The sequence below is a fragment of the Oreochromis aureus genome, linkage group 15 (assembly GCF_013358895.1).
Source record: "Oreochromis aureus strain Israel breed Guangdong linkage group 15, ZZ_aureus, whole genome shotgun sequence".
Lineage (NCBI taxonomy): Eukaryota > Metazoa > Chordata > Actinopteri > Cichliformes > Cichlidae > Oreochromis > Oreochromis aureus.
In genome coordinates, this window is record NC_052956.1 from 33,456,639 (window position 1) to 33,483,824 (window position 27,186).

The 27,186-nt window shown below is 43.8% G+C and overlaps 1 protein-coding gene across 1 annotated transcript in view; it reads right to left on the bottom strand.

Moving 5' to 3' along the window:
* Positions 1 to 229: 229 nt before the first annotated feature.
* LOC116313919 (protein bicaudal D homolog 1-like) overlaps positions 230 to 27,186 on the bottom strand; it is a 31,750-nt gene continuing 4,793 nt past the window's right edge. Inside the window, exons 2-11 of the mRNA XM_039598455.1 lie at positions 20,615 to 20,827; positions 18,634 to 18,789; positions 15,736 to 16,040; positions 15,321 to 15,495; positions 12,588 to 13,082; positions 9,808 to 9,986; positions 5,203 to 5,581; positions 4,222 to 4,416; positions 2,027 to 2,178; positions 230 to 1,235 (exon numbers count right to left, since the gene is read on the bottom strand). Of these exons, the coding sequence (XP_039454389.1) occupies positions 230 to 1,235; positions 2,027 to 2,178; positions 4,222 to 4,416; positions 5,203 to 5,581; positions 9,808 to 9,986; positions 12,588 to 13,082; positions 15,321 to 15,495; positions 15,736 to 16,040; positions 18,634 to 18,789; positions 20,615 to 20,827 (3,255 nt within the window). The remainder of the gene's footprint in view (positions 1,236 to 2,026; positions 2,179 to 4,221; positions 4,417 to 5,202; positions 5,582 to 9,807; positions 9,987 to 12,587; positions 13,083 to 15,320; positions 15,496 to 15,735; positions 16,041 to 18,633; positions 18,790 to 20,614; positions 20,828 to 27,186) is intronic.

Sequence of the window (27,186 nt, forward strand, 5' to 3'; positions counted from 1 at the left end):
AGTCTCAGAATAAAGGCGGGGACGTTTGTGCTCCATATAATCCCTGAGCAAAGTCACTGAACATTCAGAACCCACTGGCCACGGCTTAGGCACAGGAAACAGGAAACCAGTCTGTCCTCCTTTCTGTGAGCCCCCTCTTAGGTGATAACAGAGAAGCATTATGGGGGCTGCAGTTTGTTAGAAACGAGGAGCTCAGTGCAGTAGCCTTTGACAGGCTTGCAGTACAGCGTCATTCCCGGGGCCTGTAGGAGCTGTAGTATCTGGGATAGAGGGGGGTGTAGTGTGAGGAATGGCTGTAGGAGGTGGAGGTGCCAGAGGTGAGGTAGGAGCTAGAGGGGGTGAAAGCAGAAGAGGAGCTGTAATAGGCAGATGAATAGCTGTGGGAAGAAGATGGGGAGTAAGGGAAGGAGTAAGGGGAGGATGAGGAGGGAGTGTAAAGGACGGAAGAGCGTGTCATGCTGGGCAGGGGACGAGTTCGAGGTGAGGGGCTCCATGTGGACCGTCTGAGACCCAGAACGGGGGACCGATAGGGGGAGGAGGGAGCAGATCCTGGCTGGGTGGGCCTGGTGGTGGGGGAGGGAGGAGGGGTGTGAGTGTGTGGAGTGCAGTGCCTGGATAGGCCTGAGGGGCGAGCGGGAGCAGGGGAGATGTTCGCGCTGAAACTGTGGGAGTCGACCACAAACGTCCGCACCCCCACCGTCCACTGGGAGTGAGAAACCCTCAGAGGGGTTGAGGGTGGGGTCTGTGCTGAGGGAGGCGAGGGGGCCTCCAGAGAAGGGGGGCTCCCTGGCATTGGAGGGCCACTCAGCGAGGCAACCGATGGTAATGACGGACTGTGAGATGATGTGCGTGAGGTGGGGGAGGTGATGGCTGAGGCCAGAGCCGCAGTGGCTGGGCTAAGAGGCTCAGAGGGATTATCGCGAAGAGCTGGTGTGGGGCTGATAGAAGTGAGACTGCCAGGGGCCAAAGCTGGACTGGACCCTTGAGCAGGACTGGAGGCTGACGCCAAAGTCGAGGGACTTACTTTGGGGGTGCTGGTTTTCCCACGGGTCAACCTGCTCCCCCGGGTGCGATGCGACTGCTCCTGATCAAAGGCCAAGTCCTCCAAACGCTGGGTGAGGGCCAGTTTCTGCTGGATGGCCATCCGCAGGAGAGAGTTCAGAGTCTTCTTCTCATCCTCGGCTGCAGCCAGCTGCCTCTGCATCTCATCCAGCTGGGTCACATACTCATCACACCTGCACAAAGCAGACGTTTGAGTGTAGAAAATGAACTGAAACGTAAAATGTGGAAATAAAGACAGTTGATGTTCTAATTGGATAACTACACATTACCTGGTGGAATGTATAAGTTAGTTTGAGTTTGGTGAAAAAGATGCGCGATGCTAGTTAATAAGCTCCAGATAAAACCAGCTGGGTGCTGTGTGGAACATTTATAAAGACTGAAACAACTAAAATGAGGAAAATGTAGATGCATTGTTCCTGAAATATCAACCTATTCTTTAAGATTAAAAAGTCTGTTGACTGGGAGGAAACAAAGCTGAGTTTTTGGACAGTTTGTCTTTAGAAATAGAGCTGGGCTGTGATGTACATTACATCCTGGTTGTCTGTGTAGGTGCTCGGTCAATCCAGATCATGGTAATCCTAAGGAGCTTGGAAAGAGAAACGACTGGACTTCTTCTTACATCCTGGTTAAATTCTTTAGAGGCGTTCCCTGACACACTAACCCACAGGTGTCGAACTCCAGGCCTCGAGGGCCGGTGTCCAGCAGGTTTTAGATCTCACCCTGGGTCAGCACACCTGAATCAAATGATTAGTTCATTACCAGGCCTCTGGAGAACTTCAAGATATGTTGAAGAGGTCGTTTAGCTATTAAAAAAGCAGTGTTGGATCAAGGACACATCTAAAACCTGCAGGACACTGGCCCTCGAGGCCTGGAGTTTGACACCCCTGCACTAACCCAACATATGGATTCTCAAAGAGTTTCTGGAAATGTTTGTGCTTCAGTATGTTCTGTTTTGTTCTCTGACCTGGTAGCAAACATGGCTCGCAGAGAGGAGAATGTGGCGGCGTCTTCCCTCAGGGCCTTTAGCTCGTTCCTCAGCTTTGTCATGGTGTCGGTCACCATGGACTTCTCCGCCTCATACTTACTCTTCAGGTTGGCCAGAGCCACTTCTGCTGTCTAGTTAAACACACACACATATTAGTGACTGTATATTAAGCCCCTTTTCCATTAGTACCTACTTGGATCAACTGGTTTTCCATTACTGTGAAGTGTCTGTGAAGGTTCATCGTAGTCTAAAAAGCTTGAAAAGAAAAGCATCTGGACTTTTTTAAGTTTCTTGAAGACGTTTCACCTCTCATCTGAGAAGCTTCTTCAGTTCTAAGAGCAATTGGTGGAGAGTTCCAGATTTTTAAGCCCTATTGGGAGTGTCCCTAAGAGGTTCCTGGACCCCCTATTGTTCCTCTGTCTAGGGAGAATCAGAAGGGCAAATGTAACAATATTGTAGCAGGTTTGTCAGAGAAACTCAGGAGAGTCTTCTCAAAGCACAGCATCCCAGTATACTTCAGACCCAGCCACACACTCAGACAAAAACTGGTTCATCCCAAAGACAAGCTTAACAATGTAGTGTTATGCTGTACAGTGTAGCGAGGAATGCTCAGACCTCTACATTGGAGAAACCAAACAGCCACTTCATAAACACATGGCACAACATAGAAGAGCCACCTCCACGGGACAAGACTCGGCTGTCCATCTGCATCTAAAGGACAAAGGTCACTCTTCGAGGATGCCAATGTTCACATTTTGGACAGAGAAGACAGATGGTTTGAAAGAGGAGTGAAAGAAGCCATCTATGTCCACTGTGAACGAGAATCTTTGAAGAGAGGAGGTGGCTAATGACACCAACTGTCTGCCATCTATGATCCAGTTTTGAGATCCTTCCCAGACGCCTTAACGCCCACTCACATCCTGGGTCATTTGACCTCAGTAAATCACATTATCGGGTGGGGCTAGGTTTCACAATGGGTTCAACCAAAACCTTGGCTGGTTGTGATTCACACCTGTTTTCACACCTTGGCTCGTGTGATTAGGTAGAGGATCAATAGGGTTTCCAGGACCCTCTTAGGCTACGTCCACACAAGCCCAGATAGATTTGAAAACGGCGTTTTCATCTGAAAACGCTCCGCGTCCACACTAGCGTTTTCAGTCGTTTTCACAGAGTTGTGCGTCCACATTGAAACGGCTGAAAACGCTTATGTTCCAGTCCTGCGCATGCGCAAAAGCGAGTGAGAATTAAAGAGTTTGAAGAAAAGCTGTCTGGAGCATGTACAAACTGATATTAATCTTTTTTAGGGCTGTCAAAATTGAGAGCAATCAAAACAACTGCTGTATAATGCACTCCGTTATCTTTGTTTAATTGGTCACATGACTGCATCACATGACTAAAATGCGTCATCGTTTTAGAAAGTCTGTGTTTTCGTGTGTCCACACTGCGACGGGACAGCTCAGTTTTGAAATGTATGCGTTTTCGAGAGCATTTCCAAAACGCTGCGTTTTTCCTTGGGGAAAACGCCGTCTCAGGACGGCAGGTCAAAACGGAGAGAAAACAATGCGTTTTCAAATTAGTGTGGCCGTAGCCTTAGGGACACTTACCTGACGGCCAATTGGCAGGAAGTCTGGTAAAGTCACATTTTAGTACCTGCTCGGATCGCTTGGAACCCCAGCTGAGCAGGTACCTGGTATCAGGTACTATGACCTTGATCCAAGTAGGTACTAATATAACAGGGGTTTTAGTGGATATTATGTATACTGATTCAGAATGACTTTTCTTGACTATTTGTCTACAATATTTAGCAGTGGACAGCAGTAATCAGTTGTTTGCAAATATCATTTATATGTTTCATATGCATAATGGAGAGGAAGAAAGCAAATGTGAGATGTACATAGCCAACATGTGAGGAAGGCCAAGAACCAGTTTTTAGGAAGAAAGGAAGTTGGGAAGTTGGCATCTGTGACTGTTAGAAAGAAAGCACTTAAGCATAGAAAAAAAAGAATCAGTCCATTCACCATTTATTTACATGCTTATGTCACTACTTGTTGGGTTTGAGCTTAAAGCTCTGAGGGGTTTTACTTTTTTGTTAAATACACATAGGGAAATGGCAGCACTGGAAATTTTTTGAAATATTGTTGCCTGTAATAACTTCATCACATTTCCATACTCACCTGTTTGTTAGCCTTGAGCACCAGTCGAAGAGTGGCTATCTGCTCTCTCTTGGTGCTGAGTAAAGATTTGAGCTTCAGGATCTCCTCCATGCAGCTTTCCTTATCCTTATCCAAGAGAGGAGCCAGTTCCCGGGCTGCAGTCCTCTGTTTGGACAGCTGCAGTGACCTGTCCACTGCCCGCTGTAGGTGTTTCACCTGGGGAGGAGACATGAGGAGATAAAAAATTGCTCATCTGCCTTCACACTCCCATGAATTTGAGTCATGTCCCATTCTTTATCCATAAGATTCAAAATTATGTCAGCCCACCCTTTGCAGCTATAACAGCTTTAACTCTTCTGGGAAAGTTTTCCACAAGGTTTAGGAGTGTGTTTATAGGAATTTTTGACCATTCTTCCAGAAGCACAATTGTGAGACACTGATGTCTGACGAGAAGTGTCACCACTACTCTACAGTCCAGTGGTGGCGTGCTTTATAGCATTTGAATTGTGTTTGGTGATGTAAGACTTGGATGTAGCTACTTGGCCATGGAAACCCATTCCATGAAGCTCTTTACACAAAGTTTTTGAGCTAATCTTTACACCACATGAAGTTTGGAGGTCTGCAGCAATTGACTCTGCAGAAAGTTGGAAACCACAGCCACTATGCACCTCAGCATCCGCGGAGCCCACTCTGTGATTTTATATGGCCTACCACTTTGTGACTGACTTGCTGTTGATCCCGATCGCCTCCACTTTGTTATGTACCACTAACAGTTGCCTGTGGGATATTTAATAGCGAGGACCTATTCTTTAAAAAATGTTTGTAGAAGCAGTCTGCATGCCTAGGTGATTGATTTTATACACTCGTGTTCATGGAAATATTTGGAACACCTGAATTCAATGATTGTAGGGGTGAGAAAAGACTTTTGGCAATAAAGCCTGTGTAAGAAAGACCAGGCAGTTTGAAATATAGCAGCACATCAGGAGGTGCAGGTAGATCTACCTGGTCTCTGATGATGGCGCTGAGGTTGTAGATGTTCATGGGCTCCCTGCGCAGCTCACCAGCTGGCTCCATGGCTGGTGATGAAGACGACGATGATGATGAAGAGGCACTGATGCTAGGTGAGCGGGTTGGAGGTGTGCTAGGTGGCAGGCTCTGCTCAGATGGCACCTGAAGGACCTCTTTCTCCACTCTTCGGCTCCCTCCATGTAAGGGCTCTTTGGATGGAGACTCCGAGGGCGTCCATGACTCCCCTGGAGTTGAGGTTGTTGAAGCAACAGCAGCGAGCCGTCTGGCTAGGCGTGGTGTGAGAAGAACTTTGCTGTTGTCTGTACACATGGCTTTGAGACTAGAACTAAGGCCCCTGAGGCCCCTGCCTTGTCTGGAAGAATAGAACAGATAATAGAACAGAACCTTTAGTGTCATTCTGAGCAACTCTGGCAGTTTTAATCACAGGTGTTTTAAACCTGTTCTTTCTCAACTAAGACATCAAGTAAAATAAAAGCAAGCAAACAGCTCAATGCTCACCAAACCCTCACTTTGTAGCTGAATAAAACAATGCTCTGTATCTTGTCACGTACCTTTCCACACAAGAGAAAATGCATTTAGTTAATAACTTTGCTTAGCAACCAGATCTTGAGCACTATGAAAAGTAGTGACCAAAAGCATGCAGTGCAAGAACTAGGAGGAGGATCAAAAGGAGAAGGAGAATGCTGCTGTTAGAGTACTGACAGGGACTAGAGGCCAAGATCAAGGTAGCACGGAGGAACGCCAACTACCGGAGCTGCAGAAAGGTGTCAAGAAAGGCTGAACGAGCCAGCTCCAGGTGCTCGCTCTGCTGTTTACTGATAATCAGTTGGAAGTGATTGAGTGCTGAACGTTAGCATTGGGGAGGTTGTAAACAATGGTAACTATGGCTACCATTAGCTCATGAGGTAAATAAAAGGGCCCGCATTAAATGCAATGAAGACTACGGAACGGAACAATTCACAGTAGGGCTGCAGCTATTGATTATTTTCATAATCAATTAATTTATCAATTATTCCATCAATTAAACAGATAAGAAATACTTTTCTCTTATTGAGTATTAATAATTTTTTTTTTTTTTTTTAAAACGGGACTTTCAAAATGAACTTCTTGGTTTCCATTTCAGACATTGCAATGTATTTTTGCTTATCTTTTTAAAAAAAGGAAAAAATGCCATATTAAAATAGTGTTTTTTAAATAAAACATTTTCTTGAATGCAAAAATATATAAATGAGATGGCTGCAATGAAGAGAAGTGAGCATATCAGCTGAAGTTTGGCACGTGCGTTGATGCAAAGTTTTTGTGATGCTGAAAATAAGAAATTATGATATATGTTGTAGATGTTAATTAATATTAATGATAAGCGGAATGCGGCTCAGGCAGTGGCTGAAGCAAAAACTCGGGTGTGGGAGGAGTTCGGAGAGGCCATGGAAAAAGACTTTCGGACTGCCTCGAAGAGATTCTGGCAAACCGTCAGGCGTCTCAGGAGGGGAAAGCGGTGCTCTACCTGCACTGTGTATAGTGCTGGCGGTGCGCTGCTGACGTCGACTGAGAAAATTGTCAGACGGTGGAAGGAATACTTCGAGGACCTCCTTAATCCCACTGACACGTCTTCCGAGGAGGAAGCAGAGTCTGGGGATGAGGGGAATGACCCGCCAATTTCTGGGGTCGAGGTCACTGAGGCAGTTAAACAGCTCCTTGGTGGCAGAGCCCCTGGTGTTGATGAGGTCCGCCCCGAGTTCCTGAAGGCTCTGGACGTTGTAGGGCTGTCCTGGTTGACACGCCTCTACAATGTTGCGTGGAGATCAGGGGCAGTACCCTGGACTGGCAGACCGGGGTGGTGGTCCCCATCTTTAAGAAGGGAGACCGGAGGGTGTGTTCCAACTACAGGGGATCACACTCCTCAGCCTCCCTGGGAAAGTCTATGCCAGGGTGCTGGAAAGGAGAGTTCGTCCGTTAGTCGAACCTCGGATACAGGAGGAACAATGCGGTTTTCGTCCTGGTCGCAGAACACTGGACCAGCTCTTTATCCTCTCGAGGATACTTGAGGGTGCATGGGAGTTTGCCCAACCAGTCTACATGTGTTTTGTGGACTTGGAGAAGGCATTCGACCGTGTCCCTCGGGGTGTCCTGTGGGAGGTGTTGCGGGAGTATGGGGTGTCTGGCCCACTGTTACGGGCCATTCGATCCCTATACAACCGTTGCAAGAGTTTGGTTCGCATTGCCGGCAATAAGTCGGACTTGTTTCCGGTGGGTGATGGGCTCCGCCAGGGCTGCCCTTTGTCACCGATTCTGTTCATAATTTTATGGACAGGATTTCTAGGCGCAGCCAAGTGGCGGAGGGCTTTCACTTGGTGGCCTCAGAATCTCATCTCTGCTTTTGCGGATGATGTGGTTCTGATGGCTTCATCGGTGGGGGCCTCCAGCTCGCACTGGAACGGTTCGCAGCCGAGTGTGAAGCAGCGGGAATGAGGATCAGCACCTCCAAATCTGAGGCCATGGTTCTCAGCCGGAAAAGGGTGGAGTGCCCACTCCGGGTCGGGATGAGTTCCTGCCCCAAGTGGAGGAGTTTAAGTATCTCGGGGTCTTGTTCGCGAGTGATGGGAGAAGGGAGCCGGAGATCGACAGACGGATTGGTGCTGCGGCTGCAGTGATGCGGACGCTGCACCGGTCCGTCGTGGTGAAGAGGGAGCTGAGTGTAAAAGCGAAGCTCTCAATTTACCGGTCGATCTACGTCCCGACCCTCACCTATGGCCACGAGCTGTGGGTAGTGACCGAAAGAACGATATCGCGGGTACAAGCGGCAGAAATGAGCTTCCTCCGAAGGGTGGCTGGCCTCTCCCTTAGAGATAGGGTGAGAAGTTCGGCCATCCGGGAGGGGCTCAGAGTAGAGCCGCTGCTCCTCCACATCGAAAGGAGCCAGTTGAGGTGGTTCGGGCATCTGACAAGGATGCCCCTGGGCGCCTCCTGGGTGAGGTGTTCGGGCATGTCCCACCGGGAGGAGGCCCAGGGCAGACCCAGGGCAGCTGGAGAGATTATATCTCTCGGCTGGCCTGGGAACGCATTGGTGTTCCCCGGATGAGCTGGAGGAGGTGGCTGGGGAGAGGGAGGTCTGGGCTTCTCTGCTTAGGCTGCTGCCCCCGCGACCCGACTTCGGATAAAGCGGATGAGGATGGATGGATGGATGGATGGATAATTTGGTGGCCAATCTACCAACCTTTGGGTCAGTGCCTGCCCTGAAAAAACACTGATAACACCAAGTTTTACTGGCCCATGTATATTTTTATAGGTTTGTTAAAAACCTTTTATTGTTATATTTTTTAAATATTATTGCAGTTTAACACAATATTTTATATTATATCACTTTTAATCTCCCATTCGCATTTCCATGTTGACAGTGGCACACTACGGAGCCATGCATTAAACAAAGCATCAAAGCAAAGAAAGAAAAAAAGAACACAAAGAATGCGTCGAGAACTTTTTATAGCTGAATTATTCGAAATACTCGATGAATCATTGCACCCATCTCTAAATCAATGACATCAAATTGTATGCCAGGGGTGAAAAAGATGTAGACTCACTGATCAATACCACTAGGCTTTACAGCAATGACATCGGAATGTCATTTGTACCGGAGAAGTCTGATGGTGAAGGAAAAGAAGGAAAGCAGTCATAACTCACGGGACTGTGCTAACAGAAGGCAATAATGAAGACATTGTGGACAGTACCTGGGAATCCCACAGGCAACCACAAAGAGGCTGCTAGGAAAGCTGCAACCACCAAATACCTGCAGAGGGTCAGGCAAGTCCTAAAGAGTCAGCTGAATGGGAAGAACAAGATGCAGACAATCAACACCTGTGCCATGCCGGTGCCCAGATACCCTGCTGGGATAGTCAGCTGGCCAAAGGAGGAGATAGTAGTCACCGACACCAAGACAAGGAAGCTCCTTATGCATGGAGGGTTTCACCCCAAACAGTAACATCAGGAAAAAGAAACACCTAAAGCTCAAGAAATTCCAAGGGCTGAGAGAGGAGCTCAAGAAGATTCAATTCAGTTTTATTTATAAAGCGCCAAATCACAACAACAGTTGCCTCAAGGTGCTTTATATTGTAAGGTAGACCCTACAATAATACATACAGAGAAAAACCCAACAATCATATGACCCCCTATCAGCAAGCACTTTGGCGACAGTGGGAAGGAAAAACTCCTTTTAAACAGGATGAAACCTCCAGCAGAACCAGGCTTAGGGAGGGGCGGCCATTCGCTGTGTCAGGTTGGGGAGAGAGAGGGAAGACAGGATAAAGACAGAAGATGTGGAAGGTGAAGGCAACAGTGGTCCCCATGGTAACCGAGCATTCATTTCAGTCACCTGCAAACTGGGCGAGTGTATCCGAGATCTTTGTCCAGAACAGCACTTTCCTACAAACAGCAAATATACCCTTAAGCTCCCCAGGCCTCTTGAGATGATATCATTTTTTTAAAGAAGTTTTTATAGAACAGACAAGCCCACCAATAATGTGAGTAATTTTATTTATTATTTGAATTTCCATGGATACTCTAAGAGCAGTAAAACAGTCAGACCTGTAGTAATCCAGCATGACACGGTTGGGCGTCTCATCGTTGCACAGGCAGACATGGTGGTAGAGCTGGGCAAGCTCCTCACTCAGGGTTACCAGCTCATCCTGAGCTGTGTTCAATGCCCCTTGGCTCTCATTGGCTGCTGACTGAACAGCCTGCAATTCAAACTCCAGGCTACAAATCTGAAAAGAGAGGAGAAGGAAAGGAGAAAAAATTAACATATGCACAACTGAAATTGTAGTCCCCCCAAAAAACACAAAAAAACCCAAGAAGCAGAATATTGATTGATGTCTCAGAAGTTCAACACTAGCTGTTTCTCAGTGACTTTGCACAAAATTCTTTCTCTCTCTTGGCTCTTGGAGGATTCATCTTTTTTTCCCTCTCCCTCCCTTATCTTTCCCTGCTTGGCTTCTATGTCCTTGTCAAGTCTCGTCTAACTCTAACCCACAGATAGTCTCCCAGTCTTGTTCTCTAAAACCTAAAGAATTATGGATTTGATCAGCTGGTCCCTTAACGAAATTGACACCCTATTCTCGAGGAGAAGACTGGGCTCGGGGGTGCCCGATTGTCCTGCAGAGATGTTTGCTGCCGGATACGCGATGTTCGGTCGCATCGTGTGCCTGGCGACACTCTCAATGGAGGGCATTGAACGAGGTCTACCTATTCAGAAGAATGATAACAGAGTTCTGGCTGATTGGAGCTGGCTCGGACCTGGCTTATCAAAAAACTAAGAAAGAGGTTAGAGCTGTTCAAAACCCCACAAGGCTGGCCGACACGATTGACGATGGGCAAGCTGAGAGTACTCAGACTGTGTTTACTGAATGCAATATTGATAATATCTTGGAGAAGCTCACGGCTCTGCGACGGGAATTGAGAGACCTGATGACCAGTGATGGACATTTAGACCAACTGCGAAATTGGAATGCAGTTGTTCGTTCGAACCCAAAACAATCATCTCCTTCATGCAGCTACCCAAGGCCTAGACTGACCAGACAATTCTCCCTGATAACAGGACTGTATTTTGACTATGTGCTCCTACCCTTCAAGGTCACCTGCGCCAGCTGGAGGACTGTTGACTTTTGCTTAACCGGGTGAAAGGACACTCTCTCTCAAGTTGAACACAGGATACACACACATACATGCAAATCTCTCATGTACATTGACACAGACAAGCACTCACCCCCTCCCCCGCTTACTCCCACCCGAAGTAGGAAGGCGGATCTGTGCAGCACCGGAAGACTGGCAGCAGGACCGGACTGCTGTCTAAATGGGTTAACGCCCCCCCCCAGTTAGAGGTCATGTGCTTTTATGTTGTAAAATGTAAAGATTTATGTGCTTTCAGTGCTGAGGTGTTTTTTTCTGTTCTCAAACTGCTGTCCCCTAGGAGCTCAGTCTGGGAGGAGTTTTTTCCCCTCATCTTTCCTTGTGTATTGTGTATACTGGTTTTTTTTTTTTTCTTACCGCTCTAACCGGTCTTCCCAGTGTTATGTTTGTGTATTCTATGTATGGTCAGAAGGGATACTCATGATGGTGCTGGATCGCCCGGCAGCCTTTAAAACTGTTTCCCTCGGGATGAATACAGTATTATCAATCAATCAAATACACACATCAATCACCAGATAGAAACCGGTTCCTCAATATCAGATATCACTTTATGATATATAGCAACCAAAACATAATTTCTGACTTGACAGACCCCGTTTCCTTCATCTTATTCCCTCTGGTGAGCCAAATGCTCAGCTTTGCCTGTCCTATTAAGACATTAGTTAAATTAGGGGCAGTCAACTCCAGGCCTTGAGGGCCGGTGTCCTGCAGGTTTTAGATGTGTCCTTGATCCAACACAGCTGATTCAAATGGCTAAATTACCTCCCCAAGATGTCTTGAAGTTCTCCAGAGGCCTGCTAATAAACTAATCATTTGATTCAGGTGTGTTGACCCAGGGTGAGATCTAAAACCTGCAGGCCTTGAGGCCTGGAGTTTCCTACCCCTGAGTTAAACAAATCTTTCTCATTGCTATCAGCTGAAGGATAGTTGGTATATTCCAGTCTGCTCCTACCATTACCACTGAGCCTACTCTTTACCGTTGATATCTGTGCTTCACCCACATTATTGTACAAGTGCTTTCCCCCTCTTACTTTACTCAGTGTCCTCATCCTTTCCATGAAATCTTTGTTGTTTATTTAACTGTTCGTAACCAAATGCTGTTCTCTTCAAAACAGAGATAATGAATGTGTCACCCTGTTACTCAGTATCTGAGAACTGGAATAGAGAATCATCTCTTCGCTTTCATTCAAACACACTGGAGTTCAGCTTCAGCTTTCACTCCCCATCTGTCCACTACCTTCATTTTCCTCCACCTATCTGTCAGCAGACTTCCTTATTCTCATGCACTATTCTTGCAACTTTGCCAAATCAGTTTTCAGGTTTGCAGCCTGCTGTTTGTTGCATGACTGCAGGAGCTGGTGTCACCAGCACTCTGTGGCAGAATGAGTGTTTGTAGCTGACATCACCATCCTGCCTAAGCTGGTATAACTTCCACTTGTCCTCCTGCAACCACCAACCCCAAGTCTGATAGACAGGGAGGCCAGTTCTCTCTACAGAGGGCCTCCAAACACAATCCACTAATTTTTATTCACTCAACACACAAATTAATGAAACTGGCAAAACTAATCTTACCTTCACATCAAGGTCACAGTGTAAAGAAAGAGAATGTAAAAAATTCACTCTCACACACTCACAGGAGAGGAGAGGAAACAGACTCTCTGGCAGTATGGCTTTGTTACCTTATCCCGTCCCTCCCGGCAGTTCTTTTCCAGAGAGGCAACCTGTCTCTCCAGCTTCTGGAGCTGACTGCTTTGCCTTGGCTTCTCCTCCACTGCTCCCTCCACACACTGAGCAAGCTTCTCATGGAGCACTTTTAACTCTGCCTTGAGCTCCACCACCTCTGTCACAGCCACACGGTACTTGCACTGCAAGATCTCCAGACTGGGTGTTTGGTATGAAAATACCAGACTTTTACTCTTCTCCTCTGCAGTTTCTCCTTCCTCCTCAGTCTCATCGTCTCTATCCAGCACCAGCAGACTTTCACAGTTGAGTTGAGAGGTGGGACTGCTACAAGCCTCCTGGCTGACCCTTCGATGAAGACAGCGGAGAGCAGAGACTTTCTGGCTCAGGCGGAGGGTCTTCTCGTGCTGCTCGGTCAGGGCCCCCTGGGTGTGCTGCAGCTGAGTCTGGGACTCCTGCAGGCTTGTCATCAGTGCTGCTTTCTCACGTTCAACCTGAAGAAGACAACTGCACGATAAAGGAAAGCCGTATACCGCGCGACTTAATAAAACTGCAGTTCTGAGCTTACAGTGATGTCAACATAATTGTTCTAAGAAAGTAAAAAGATAAGAAGAGGTGCAACCACAACCCCATTTCTGAATAAGCTGGGAGGCTGTTTAAATGAAAATAAAAACACAATATTTAAATGGAAACCAATTCAGTGACAGTAGCACAGATATCACAATCTGACTATCTGCTGGAAAAAATCATTTTAATATCTAAACATATTAAAAGGGGAAAACCAAAGATTACGCTGCTACTGATGTGAAGATGTGAATTAGAACCCGCTAAGGAAGCAATTGTCCTGAGCCTGTGCTTGCTGCCAAGATCGTGTATAGTAGGGTGACCAACCGTCCTCTTTTCCCCGGACATGTCCACTTTTCATGTTCTGTCCGTGGCGTCTGGGGGGATTTTCAAGATTGATAAAAATGTCCGGGTTTTCCTATATTCCGACAGAGGACCCGTGTGTGACGTCATCCCCTAATTGCTGCCTTGTGAGTGCTTGTAAGTTGTTCTGCGCTCACAGACGGGACTGACAGCGTGCAGCAACACACCTAATGATGTTTAAAAGATCCCAAAACGCAAGTGCATCTTTTCAGACGAACTGCAGAAGAAATTTCCCTCGTACCGACCCAGTACTGGTAGTTTTTCTTATGCAGATGAGGCATTATTTCTGTACCATTATTTAATTCCAGAAGCTTTTAAGTTATTTTTTTTCCACTTGTTGACTTGTAAAATCCTATATTACATATTTTATTTCACAATTCATTAACCGCACAGAGAAGGCATCGTTTAAATGTGTTAAATATGTTTCTTTAAGAAAGTTCTTCATGACTGAGCCAAGTGTCCTCTTTTTTGGAAATGAAAATATGGTCACCCGAGTGTATAGTTCTGTCCATGTTTGAAACAGCCGTTCAAAAATGACACTATCATTATCTAAGCGACACCTAGAAATCTTTCCTTGTCTGGCACCAGAATGGGATTGTCCAGCAATAATTCAGACTAAAGACCATCAGCAACTGTGGAAACAAACCCAGAAGCAGCAAGCTGCAACCTGGAAGCCACTAGCTGTTGGTGGCTAAAGTGTAGGTGGACGTTAGCTGTTAGCCTAGCCCTTATCTCACTGATATATTTTACAAAAAATTCTTACTAACTGGGCTTCCTGGAGACCACAAGAATAATTTACTTTGAGAATCACACTTAGAGATGCACTGATTTCCAGTTTTCAGCCAGGAACAGTTATCCCAAAAGACCATTATGAACCGGTGTGTTTCATGCACATTTTGTGCACAGCGGCGAGCCACATGCTGCGCTGTTTGCATGTAAGTGAGTGAAGACATCAGTGCATCTCTAGTCATAACAGCAAAACAGGAATAATAGCCCGATATATTTCTTCTTAAAGCATTATTAGTTCTGTCATCCAAAGAAAAGCAGATTTTTTTATTGTTGTTTTTTTGTACTTTTATTCAAAGTACATGTTACATTATTCCTTAAAAGCTTATTTATCATCCTCACAGTTTTTAGTCATATTAAATAAACACTTTTTGTGCTCGGTGTAATCGACCCAGGGTCAGTAAATCTCTCCAGCATGCTCTGGGTCTGCCATTTTTCTAGCCTAGAACACCTCACCCACGAGATGCTCAGGAGGCATCCTTGTTCTGTCTATGAGGGGAAGGAGCAACTCTTCTCTAAGCTCGACCCTACTTCAGAGGAAGCAAATTTCTACTTATATCTATGATATCATTTTTTCTATCTCCTGCTTCACTCTCCCTTCACTCACGAACATCCTTAAACTCGTGCATTTTTGTGCTTTCACAGTCTTGAACCACGGGCCCAAACTGGGAGGTGCTGATTTTCTTCACACCTGCTTCATACTCAGCTGCAAAGCACTCCAGTGCAAGCCGGGGGCAGATGAACCCAACAGAACCATCATCTCCAAATAGCAGAGACGAGATCCTGAGACCACCAAACAGTCCACGCCTTGACTGCTCCTAAAAAGCCTGTCTATAAATGCTGTGAACAGCACTGGTGACAAAGCAGTCTGACTCACTGCTGGTAATGTGAAGCAGACTGGGTGTAGTTGTAGAACTCAAACCAACTAAAGATTAATTTACTGTGACATAAACTATTATAATTATTAAGCTGACTGTCTTCCTTAGTCTACATGTCAGGATGATATCATTAGAACTCACCGCTATCAGCTGCTGCTTGAGCTTCTGAATCTCTGTCAGGTTCATCTCAGTAAGGAGGTCTGATGTGGCGGCCCCCTCAGTTTTCAGACACTGCCTTCTGCACTCTCCGTTAGCCCTGAGCGCTGAGCCCACAGCCGTCACTGGTCCTGAGCCACTCTGAAGGTGACCGTTACATCTGGCAGATTAGAGCAGAAAGTGTCTTGTCACAAGCTATAGTGTCAATAACAGTAAGAAGAAAAGTTTTAAAGCAACTTCATGTAAGCAACGACCTTTGAACACAAGCAGCTGTGGCCAGTGACCAATTAGTAACTGCTGCCCCCCCCTTACTCTCCCATTTCTGCAGATTACAGTCTGATTACAGCACTAGGTCAAGGAGACATGTCTGTGGGCCTGTGTTTGTAGGTGTGATATCCACCTTGTTGGCTCCTCTGTGTTTGGGGAGAGCAGAGTAGTTGGGGTAGCAGTGCCACTGGGCGGTGCTGAGGAGAATATTAGATTTGCACTTCCAGTGTAGGCCACATCACACATGCTGAGGTGGTGCACAAGCTCTCTTCGCAGGTGGTTCTTCTGCTCGCGCTCACTCTTCAGAGACTCCAGCGCCTCCTCCAGCTGGGCGTCTGAGATGTCCTTCAGACGCAGTGCATCCTGTAACTGGCTGTTCAGCAGCTCTGTCTCCTCCTCCAGAACTTTGATCTCATGTTTCAGGCCTTCATACTCCACCTGAACAAGAGTGGACATTCACTTTCAAACGTACGAACCTTTATTTTGAGACACTGCTACATTGTTTAGGTGATTAACCTATATTAAAATCACAATTGCTTTGAAATGTTTGTAAACACAAGATATATTTATTCTAAACTTTATGCGTATATTTTGTGCAATTGGAAACCTAAATACTTAAGCTTTACATACTTAAGCTTAGATAGACATGTTGATGCCCAGAGTGTCATCCTTCCAAAGAAGGAAGATGAGTAGGTCCACCTTTGTAAAAAACACATTCCTCCTGCTGCTGGTATCACTCACCAGGCTACGCAGGTTTTGTTATTGTGGTCACATGACACAGTAGATTGAGGGTTGCTGCTGCTAACAGACTCAATAAACTGATCCGCAAGGCCAGCAACGTTGTGGGGAGCTGGACTCTCTTAAGGTGGTGTCGGAGAGGCAAATGTTGTCCAAAATAAAGACAATGTTGGATAATAATAATTCCTCCAACCCACTCCATGACATGATCCCCACAAAATTACTCATCAGTATTTCAATTAAAAACAAACAAACAAAAAAAAAACATAAAACTTTAACAAAATTAGAGTAACATATTTGTCCAACCCTAGGCCTTTTGCTGTGTTCTTGCTTTCCTGTCCATTCAACTGTCCTCTTATAATAAAGACTAAAAAGCCCCAAATATTATATTCAGTTTTATGTCAAAAGCCTACAGATGTTCCTCATCCAATGGAAGGTATGTATACTGAACATCGCTTTAAAATATGACACCTCTTTAAATGGAAACAATTGTAAATTTATGTTACTACGGTTTTATTAAATGTTTAGATAAATGTAATCACACCAATCAAAAGAAGATCACAGCTGGGATATACATACAAGTAAAATTTTATTAATATAACACAATATAACAAGTCATAAAACATAAAACAGACAAAATAAACAGGCAAAATTTAACCAAAAGCAATTCTAAAAAGGTGAGTTTTGAGTTGTTTTTTAAAAGCAACTACTGAATCCACAGTTCTTAGTGCAAAACTCTAAAAGTCAAAACCAGGATATTAATATGGGCTCTGAATTATGAGATAGTAACGGTGTCACATGTGAATACTTAGAGGATTTGGTCAAAAGCCTAGCTGCAGTGTTTTGCACAACCTGCAGATGTTCCAGGAAACCTGTGCTTAGACACATAAACAGTGAGTTACAATAGTCCAAGCGTCAAGAAATAAATGCATGTATAGCAATCTCCAGTTCAGATACAATAGGGCTTAACCATTTAGCAACATTTCTTAAATGATAAAAACAAGACCGAACCAGAGATTTAACATGACCATCCAATGTGACAGTCGAGTCAAAAAGTACACCTAAATTCCTGACAGAGGATTTAACATACACCGAAAGAGGACCAAGGGCTTTCACTATCTGAGGTAAAAATCTGTCAGGGGCGCATACAAGGACTTCAGTTTTCTGTTCAGTTCAGTCTCTCATTAAGCTGGAGGAAGTTAACAGCCATCCAGCGTTTAATCGAATCTAAACAGTCATTCAGAAGCTGGAGCTTAGATAAGACTTGGGGCTTAAAAGAAATGCACAACTGAATATCATCAGCATAACAGTGATAGGAAATGTCCTCGAAGGGGCTCAATATATGTTGGAGGGGAAGAAGATATATTAAAAACAATGAAGGCCCCAAAACCTAACCTTGAGGGACACCGTAAGTAAGGGAGGTAGAGGATGACCTGAATTTAGAGACCGCCACAGAAAAACATCGGTGATGTAAATATGAGGAGAACCACTCCAAGGCATTTAACACTGAGCAGGTAGAAAAACCAACCGTGGTGACTGACTGATTGAAGATTCTCCATAATACAATGCAGTGAATCCACAAACATTGGTCTGACAGTGGATTAATATTGAAATGCTGCACATGCTCAGCGTCTGACTAATCTTAATCTTAATCTTAATGCTTTACTTGTCAAACTGGAAGTTCCACAGGAAAGTGAAATGGATCGGAGATAATAAAGAAATCTCACCTTCACCTTTATTCTAAATCACTTTATGTGCTTCATTTCTTTTATATCCATATCTTTGGATTGTGAGAAGATACTAGATGACAAGGAGAAAATCTACAGACACAGAAAGGCCCCGGAAGTTTTGTACCCAGGACCACCCTCCACCTGTTTGTTCTAACTCAACCACACATTATCATCTGCATGGGCATACCTGGTATATAGCTGGGACAGGCTCCTGACTCCCCTGCAATTGTTGCTGGTTAAGTGGGTAAGAACACTGACAAATGGATGGATTCTCAGAGTTCACTCAGAAAAGAAGTATAAAGAAAGACAGATGACTGTCAGCAGCAGCTAGGGACATAGAAGGGTAATCTTTTCTTTGTGTTAGATGAATTGTGCTTCTTTAACCTTTGGACCTCTTAGTAGATAAGTACACCTTTGATTGACAGCTGAGCCAGCAGGGAATAGACATAACTGTCTGGTAACTGTAGCTAATACGTCAAAGACAGCGCTAAAGTGTAATGACCTTCAGCATCATACATACACTTTGAAACAGTTTCATGACGTTACTTGAGCACTGTCTGTACCTGACTCTGTTTAAGGCTTGACACCAGTTTCTGCAGAGAGATGTTCTCCTCCTCCAGCTCGGTGTAGTCCTGGAGAAGCCGTGACTCTCTGAATTTGTACTCTCTGATCTCCTCTCGCATTCGGGTCCGCTGTAGCTCCAACATCTCATTGCTCTGCTAAGACAGCACAAAAAGAGAGCTGGAGCTGCATGCTGCTTATGACACAGATAGGAAGGTAATGTAACCTGTATTTAGAGTTTGCAGGATGAAATTATTAAAAGAGGGAAGGTGAAGGATGGATTACAGTATATCTCCACATAAAACCATGAAAAACTGACATTAAAAAAAATGAAGAATGAAGCTCATATACAGTCGTGGTCAAAAGTTTTGAGTATTTGCAATGTTGGCCCTTCTTTTTCAAGACCTCTGCAATAGGCCCTGGCATGCTGTCAATCAGCTTCTGGGCGAAATCCTGACTGATGGCAACCCATTTTTTCATAATCAACACTTGGAGTTTGTCACAATTAGTGGGTTTTTGTTTGTCCACCTGCCTCTTGAGGATTGATTGCAAGTTCTCAATTGGATTAAGGTCTGGGGAGTTTCCTGGCCCTGGACCCAAGATTTCAGAGCTTTGTTCCCAAGCCACTTAAGTTATCACTTTGGTCTTATGGCACGGTGCTCCGTCATGCTGGAAAAGGCGTTGTTCTTCACAAAACTGTTGGATGGTTGGAAGAAGTTGCTGTTGGAGGATGTTTTGGTCCCATTCTTTATTCATGGCTGGGTTCTTTGGCAAAATACTAAGTGAGCCCACTCCCTTGGATAAGAAGCAGCACCCCACATGAATGGTCTCAGGATGCTTTACTGTTGGCACGAGACAGGACTGATGGTAGCGCTCACCTTTTCTTCTTCCAGATGCCCCAAACAATTGGAAAAGTGCTTAATCAGAGAAAATGTCTTCACCCCAGTCCACAGCAGTCCACTCGCTGTACCTTTTGCAGAATATCAGTTTGTCCCTGATGGATTTTTTGGGGAGAGTGGCTTCTTTGCTACCCTTCTTGAAACCAGGGCATCTTCCAAAAATGTTCGCCTCCCTGTGCATGCAGTTGCACTCACACCTGCCTGCTGCCATTCCTGAGCAAGCTCTGCACTGGTTGCACCCCGATCCCACAGCTGAATCATCTTTAGGAGACAGTCCTGGCCCTTGCTGGACTTTCTTGAGCGTCCTGAAGCCTTCTTCACAACAACTGAACCTCTTTCCTTGAAGTTCTTAAAGATCCGACAAATGGTTGATTTACCTGCAATCTTAGTAGCAACAACATCCTTGCCTGTGAAGCCCTTTTTATGCAGCACAATAACATGCTTCCTTGCAGGTAACCATGGTTAACAGGAAGAACAATGATTTCAAGCATCACCCTCATTTTAACGATTCCAGTCTGCTTTTCTAATTCAGTCAGCATGACATAATGATCTTCAGCCTTGTGCTCATCAACATTTTCACCTGTGTTAACGAGAAGATTATTGAAATGATCTCAGCAGATCCTTTTATGGCAGCGATGAAATGCAGTGGAGGCTTTTTTTGGGATCAAGTTCATTTTCATGGCAAAGAAAGACTTTGCAGTTCGTCTGATCGCTCTTCATAACATTCTGGAGTATATGCAAATTGCCATCATAAAAACTGAAGCAGGAAACTTTCTGAAAACCAATGTTTGATTCATTCTCAAAACTTTTGGTCATGACTGTATGTAAAGGGTTTTAAAGCTGTACTCTTTTTAAAGTCTGGTTGTACTGAAGTCTCTGAGAAAACAGTCCTTCCAGCCCCTTGGTCCATGAACTCGGTAGTCCATTTCCTGATGAGTCTGTGATCGAATTTCGAGTCTTATTAAACATACCATGATCATGATTTTGATGACACTTTAAAAACACTCAATCAAGTTATCCATAAGTCTACACTTCCAGAGTAAGTGTCTCTATTAAATATGAGAGCCTTATGATTGTACCGTACCTCCCTGAGGTCCTGCAGCACGCTGCTCAGGTGCTCACTGTCAGCCTGTGCGCTGGAGGCAGCCACTCGACTGTGATTCAGTTCCAACTGGAGCTCCAGGAGACGGCCCCTAAAGTAGGCCTCCTTGGTGGCAGACTCCTGCAACAGTGTCTCCTCATTGTTCTCCCCATCCTCTGCGACCTTACGCTGGGTGGAGTATGCCTGCCCGAATGCCTGGAACAGGACAGGAGGGGAAAGGATTATTTCTCTTGACTTTACCTGGAGAGAAAGGTACAAAAATGAAAGTCCCTTTCACCTTATATGAATGATACATGAGTGATTAACTCCAAGAGTTATTTTATCCTTTATTTTTATATTGTTTCATGTACTTTTAACGTAATTAGTAGAGACCAAGGTAATGCATGCCAGATAGAACAGGAAAGTGCTACATGAGAACCGGTCCATTTACCTATCTATTTATTATTTACCATCTAGAGTAAGTATCTGATTAGTGGCCATATTTCTAAGATTTTTAGGGCCGAGTACAAGAACCTCTGTTTTATCTAAATTTAGAAGCAGGTAATAAAAGGTCACACAGCTCTTTTTTGTCTCTAGGACACTACTTCAGTTTGACTAATTGGTGTTTGATATCTGGCTTCATGGGCAGATACAGTTAGGTATCATCAATATATGCTATGTCTTCTAAAGGAAACTTGTATAATGTAAACAGAACTGGTCCTAGCACTGAACCCTGTGGAACTCCATAATTAACCTTAGTGTGTGAAGAGGACTCTCCATTTACATGAACAAATTGGAGTCTATTAGATAGATATGATACAACCCACTGCAGTACAGTACCTGTAATACCTACAGCGTGCTCTAATCGTTCTAATAGGATATTATGGTCGATAGTATCGAACGCTGCACTGAGGTCTAGCAGGACAAGCACAGAGATGAGTCCACTGTCAGAGGCCATAAGAAGATCATTTGTAACCTTCACTAACACTGTTTCTGTGCTGTGATGGGCTCTGAATACTTTTCAAATAAATAATTTAAACTACAAACCATTTCTCTGTAGATTATCAGTTATCTGTTTTACTGCACAGTACCTGTAATACCTACGGCATGCTCTAATCGCTTTAATAAAATATTATGGTCAACAGTATCTGATGCTGAACTGAGGTCTGGCAATGGTTTAACTACTGCCGTGAGCCTTCAGCAAGTGGTTAGCAGGTTAACAGTTCCTCTGTATATTTTGATGTAGCCTTACTTCTGTACCTTTACTGTATGAAACAAACGGCAGTGGATGGAGCAGCTATAAAGTTCACTTTCCTTCACATTCCAATTTGTTGCAAAAGTGATTTTTCTGGCAGCTGGATAGTGTAGTGGTAAGACAACACACCTTCGGAGCGGGAGTCACAAGTTCGATTCCCACCCAGTATCCAGTAAGGGTCCTGGCTAGACCCCTCATTCTAAAAACAAAGCCCTGGAATGGCGCGGCTACGTCTGCAGCCTGTCCACAGCTCGGACACAAGAGTTTCACTACATGTTGTACTCTGTATAATTGTGTATGTGACAAATAAAGGTTGTTTGTTTTTTGTTGATTTTTTTATAATCAAGGTATTCAAATTACTCAAATCTTTGCAGCCCTAGATCAATCCATCTCTGTTAAGTGGCTACGTACCACAGGCCTCCAAGACGCCATTCAGCAGATACAACACTGTCAGAACTCTTTTGCCTCCTATTAATGTCAGAAAGTGTTAGTTTAGGTTGCAACTACTATACTTTATTTTATTTGATACAACTGTACTTGATCATTTATTTATTTATTTATTTTTTGCATTTATGAAAATGTTTTCTTTAAAAAAGGCACGTAAGTATTATATTAGATACATTTGGCAGATGTTGTATGCATTGCAATTGTTAAAACATTGCAATTTCTAAAATGGAAACTAATGAGAAATTCAATTTGAAATACCTGATTTTTTCTCTTTTGAATATTTATTATTACTCATTAATAAGGCAAAAGTATTTCTTATCTGATTACTTGATTAATCAGTGGAATTCTCTATTACTAAAATAAGTGATAGCTATAGCTCTAGATTGATGATATTCAAGATTGAATCATTAATTTAACGTAGGACTTTGATGAGCAGTCTTGTGGGAATGGGGTCTAAAAGTCACGTGATGGTTAAAGAAAGTAATTACTAAAATTTACTCAGAAAGTTCAATTGGAGAAAAAAAGAGTCTAAATATGAACGGTATTGAAAGTAGCTGTACATGATGTTATGAGTACCTTTTTTGTAATGGTTAAAAATGTATCTGTGAAGAAGTTCATGTCAGTCAGTCATTACTATATCAGTTTAAAAGAATGCTTGGATCCACAGAGCTGACCTTTTGTCAGCCTAGCTACAGTGCTGAAGAGAAACATGATTTTCTGGCACAAGGGCAAGGGTGCTTTACAGGAGGTTGTCAAAAGGGAACATAAAACACAGGTGAAACAGCGATGTTCATCTCTGTATTCAGGGTGGTGGGCTAACATGGCAGCTTCCAAACACAGGTGACTGTTCCTATGTATTCTTAATTAATTAATGATAAGTGTATAAGAATGCTTCAATTTGTTGGCAGACACAATTACACACTAATTAATATATATATTTATGAGTAAAGCGTTATTTTTCCAAATGCTGCTCAGACTGCTGCCGCCATGACCTGAACCCAAACAATTGCTGAAAATGGAACCTGAAAAAAAAACCTATATTTCATTTCAGTTCTCTCTGTGTGTCCCCCATGTCTTCAGATATGTCAGCATATTAATAGAGCCGGTTTGAAAATTTTCCCATAACGCTGTCACTGTAGAACGTCACAGTGGAATTATGGCGTAGCAACTGTTAGTGGGGATATTCAACATGTTGGAAAAGCAATATGAAGACCACAATGAGAAAGAAGAACAGTTTGTTGGAGAAATTATTCTTCAAAGATCTGAACACGCTGCCTATAGAGATGCTTTTGGTTACAGTGTTCTTCAAAGCTATAGTGTCACAGATACCCTGAGTAAATACAAAAAGCTGTTTTAAAATGATGATTCTACTTATTAGGGGTTAAAAAAATACATAAAACTGTTAGATCTGATTGAGCGTCTGGTGTTATTCCTCTGATTGCTGGTGTTTGTCTGGGTCCGTCCTCAGGGCAGAATCCCGGTTCCTCCACAGCAGAGCAAACTGCCAAATCTTCTGCTGTTATAGAGAGCTTAGTGATAGATTTTTTTTATTAAGTCCTGATATATAAAACCTTAAAGTGACCAAGGGCATACTTTCTTCTTCACATGACTCTACCTCACTTTCTTTGCCTCCATCATAATTACTTTGACTTCAGAATGCAAAAAGAAGTCATTTTTAACCTCTAGAGCAGGGGTCCCCAATCCCAGTCCACGAGAGCTGGGGTCCCTGCAGGTTTTAGATCTCACCCTGGGTCAGCACACCTGAATCACATGATTAGTTCATTACCAGGCCTCTGAAGAACTTCAAGACATGTTGAGAAGGTAATTTATCCATTTAAATCAGCTGTGATGGATCAAGGACACATCTAAAACCTGCAGGGACACCGGCCCTCATGGACTGGGATTGGGGACCCCTGCTCTAGAGGTTGCTTAACAAGATAACATCATTATGTGTTACAGTAAGCTGTCACACAACCAGCCCACCGCGTTGGACTCATCATAGGCCCATACTTAATGAATAATTCATCACATCCTCTCCATTTTTGTGCGTGTGCTTTGAAACCCAGTCCAGGCATGCATCTTTTAGACCTCCAGTCTGTTTTTAAGAGCAACTGAGTTTTGGTTATCCCTTTCACAACTGACAGAGATCAGAAATAGAGGCCAAAAACAAGTCACCGCAGCATCTCGATCTATCATTGAAATGAACCATATCTCAGGAATTTTCAAGCAAAGCTCCTCCTGGTTGAGAATTACTTTCTAGTAATTGATTTTTGCTAGCATAAAGGCTTTTCTTCCAAAGCACCTGCAGAGGGAAAGGATCCATCCAGCATCATTAGGTGAATAAGGATGGCAGTGTCTGATGACTATAAAGGGAGGGGTGCCATTGGCTGCATGACATCACCGAGGATAACTGCACTCGGCCCCCTTCTGTTTTTAGCCTCGTCGGCTACACTGATGGACTCACTGCATTTTTCCCCTCTGCTTCACTTGTCATATATCCCATTCACTCAGGCTGACTATTAGAAGACCTGTGGTGTTTGATTCTGACCTCTTAGCATCAGAGTATGTTTTTGCCTAAAACCTTAACATTACTGTGCAAAATTGTTAACCAGCACCTTATCAACACACTGCCAGTGCAATAAAAACATTCATAGAAGAAAAGGGACACAGTAGAACACCATCAGTCATGAAATGCCCAGAACCCAGAACTCAACATTGTTAAAACATCAAAGAGATCTGAATGAACCCTGGACACCTATTCCTGAAGGGTTATTTACAGAAATCACAGAAAGCTGCCTGACAGTGTTCAGGCTGTGCTGAAGAATAAATAAGAAGACTTTTGCAAGTATTGTACATCGTGCATATTCTTACAGATATCCTGTTTGTATTATGTGAGTATTAAAAAAAATGACAGTGATGACATCCAAATACCAATTAAAATGTCCTGCATAGGGAGCAGATTTAACAGAAACAGTAAAAACCCCAAAATGGAACCTTATGGCACACCGTAGGAAAAGGATAGGAAGAGTATGGAATTACATTTCTATCAAAAGTCAAGTGTGACAAAAAATACAATTCAGGCAACTAATTTAATTTCACGGGTCCAGGTAGATGGATAGGAACTCAGCAGCCATGCACACAAAGAAGTCATCCCAACATGGGCGTGCTTGCTTTGCACGTGCTCTCATGGGTGGCTCTCTGCGCCCACAGCTGAATCCTAAACCTCCAACAGTTATTGTTTCGTGTGGCATTGGAAATATTAAGAACTGTCACTAGATCATTTTAGTGCTGAAGAAATCTTTAAAATGGAGGCACAGGTTCAGGACACAAGTTCTGGAGCCTCTGCACTGCTGTTCCATTAATCTGTTGTACAATCTTACATATCTCTTAGGGTTAAAAAAAAAAAAGGGCCCAATTATAAGTTTGGGAAAAATACAGATATTTAAACCTGCCAATAAAATGTTGCTCAATCGGCAGGAAACACTGTAACTGCACATAACAAGACTGGATGTGGGTGCTTCAAAACATGCCAAGGTTTTCAAGAATTTTTAGTATCAAAGTAATACTAGTGATAAATTAGTACAGTAATCTGACACCACGTAACTCAAAAACACTGCGAGCTCGCTTCAAACAAAGAGTCGTGGAAGCAGGAAGTCTGATCTCTAACGTGAAGGACAGCATAGCTAGCCTAGTGAGGGAAAACAAAGTGTCAGCCAGGCCTCGTGAAATATTGTGGAGCCGAGTGGATGACCAAGAAACTAGAAACAGACAAAATAATAGACTTAAAGAAGGCAAAGAGGTAGGTGTGTGTGTTAGGAAGAAACTGTCTGGTGGTCTTGGGCTAAGTGGGGAAGAGTTTTGTCTTGGCTGCCGCTAAGAAACAGAAAGGGTTGTCATGGGAGGAATTCACCCTTTCCTTCTATGAGGACTTGAAAAAGAAATGCAGAGACGGACGTTGACGATTCAGCCCAGTAAAGAAAACACAGAGAAATCAAACTCTTGCCAACCTCAAATTCACATGGAAAAGCAGAGCTCTACTTGTAAGCTTTACTTACAAGGAGGTGGAGAGTTTTGTCCTAAATAACTGAGTTCTACAGTTTGATGTCTAGGGAGAAGAGGTGTGACTACAATGAGTACAGGATACAATGGGTGCAAAGGTTTTCGAGCACTGCTAACCCAGCAAGAAGGTAGCTTACAGGACTCACATAGACCAGACTCAACAAACTCAGGCTGAAGAGTGACTTCGCACTGCTCTGTTCCTTTTTTAGCAGTGCTTTCGGATTTAACTTTTTATAATCCTTTTTTTCTTCTCTCTCTTTTTTTATTAATTCAATTTTCAATTCAATTCAATTCAATTTTATTTATATAGCGCCAAATCACAACAAAAGTCGCCTCAAGGCGCTTTATATTGTACAATAGATCGCACAATAATAAATACAGAGAAAAACCCAACAATCATATCATATGACCCCCTATGAGCAAGCACTTTGGCGACAGTGGGAAGGAAAAACTCCCTTTTAACAGGAAGAAACCTCCGGCAGAACCAGGCTCAGGGAGGGGCGGCCATCTGCTGCGGCCATCTGCTGCGATATTAGCATGCTGTCTGTGCAGATGCTTGCAATGAGCCAAAGTTGTGTTAGCAGCATAACATAGTTGTTGCACTCTACAATCGCACTTGCATCCTTTTGTGAAATAAAAATAAAAGTAACGTCCATATCTACGCTGTAGACTGCACCACTGTTTTCATTCTCTGACACACAAAGTGAAGTCAGCTGATTGTAGCACAAGTGCAAGTGGAACCAATTAGCAGAATCGCAACAAATACCTGTGATTATGTAATGAATTTATTTGCTGGGATCATGTTTTTTTTCCT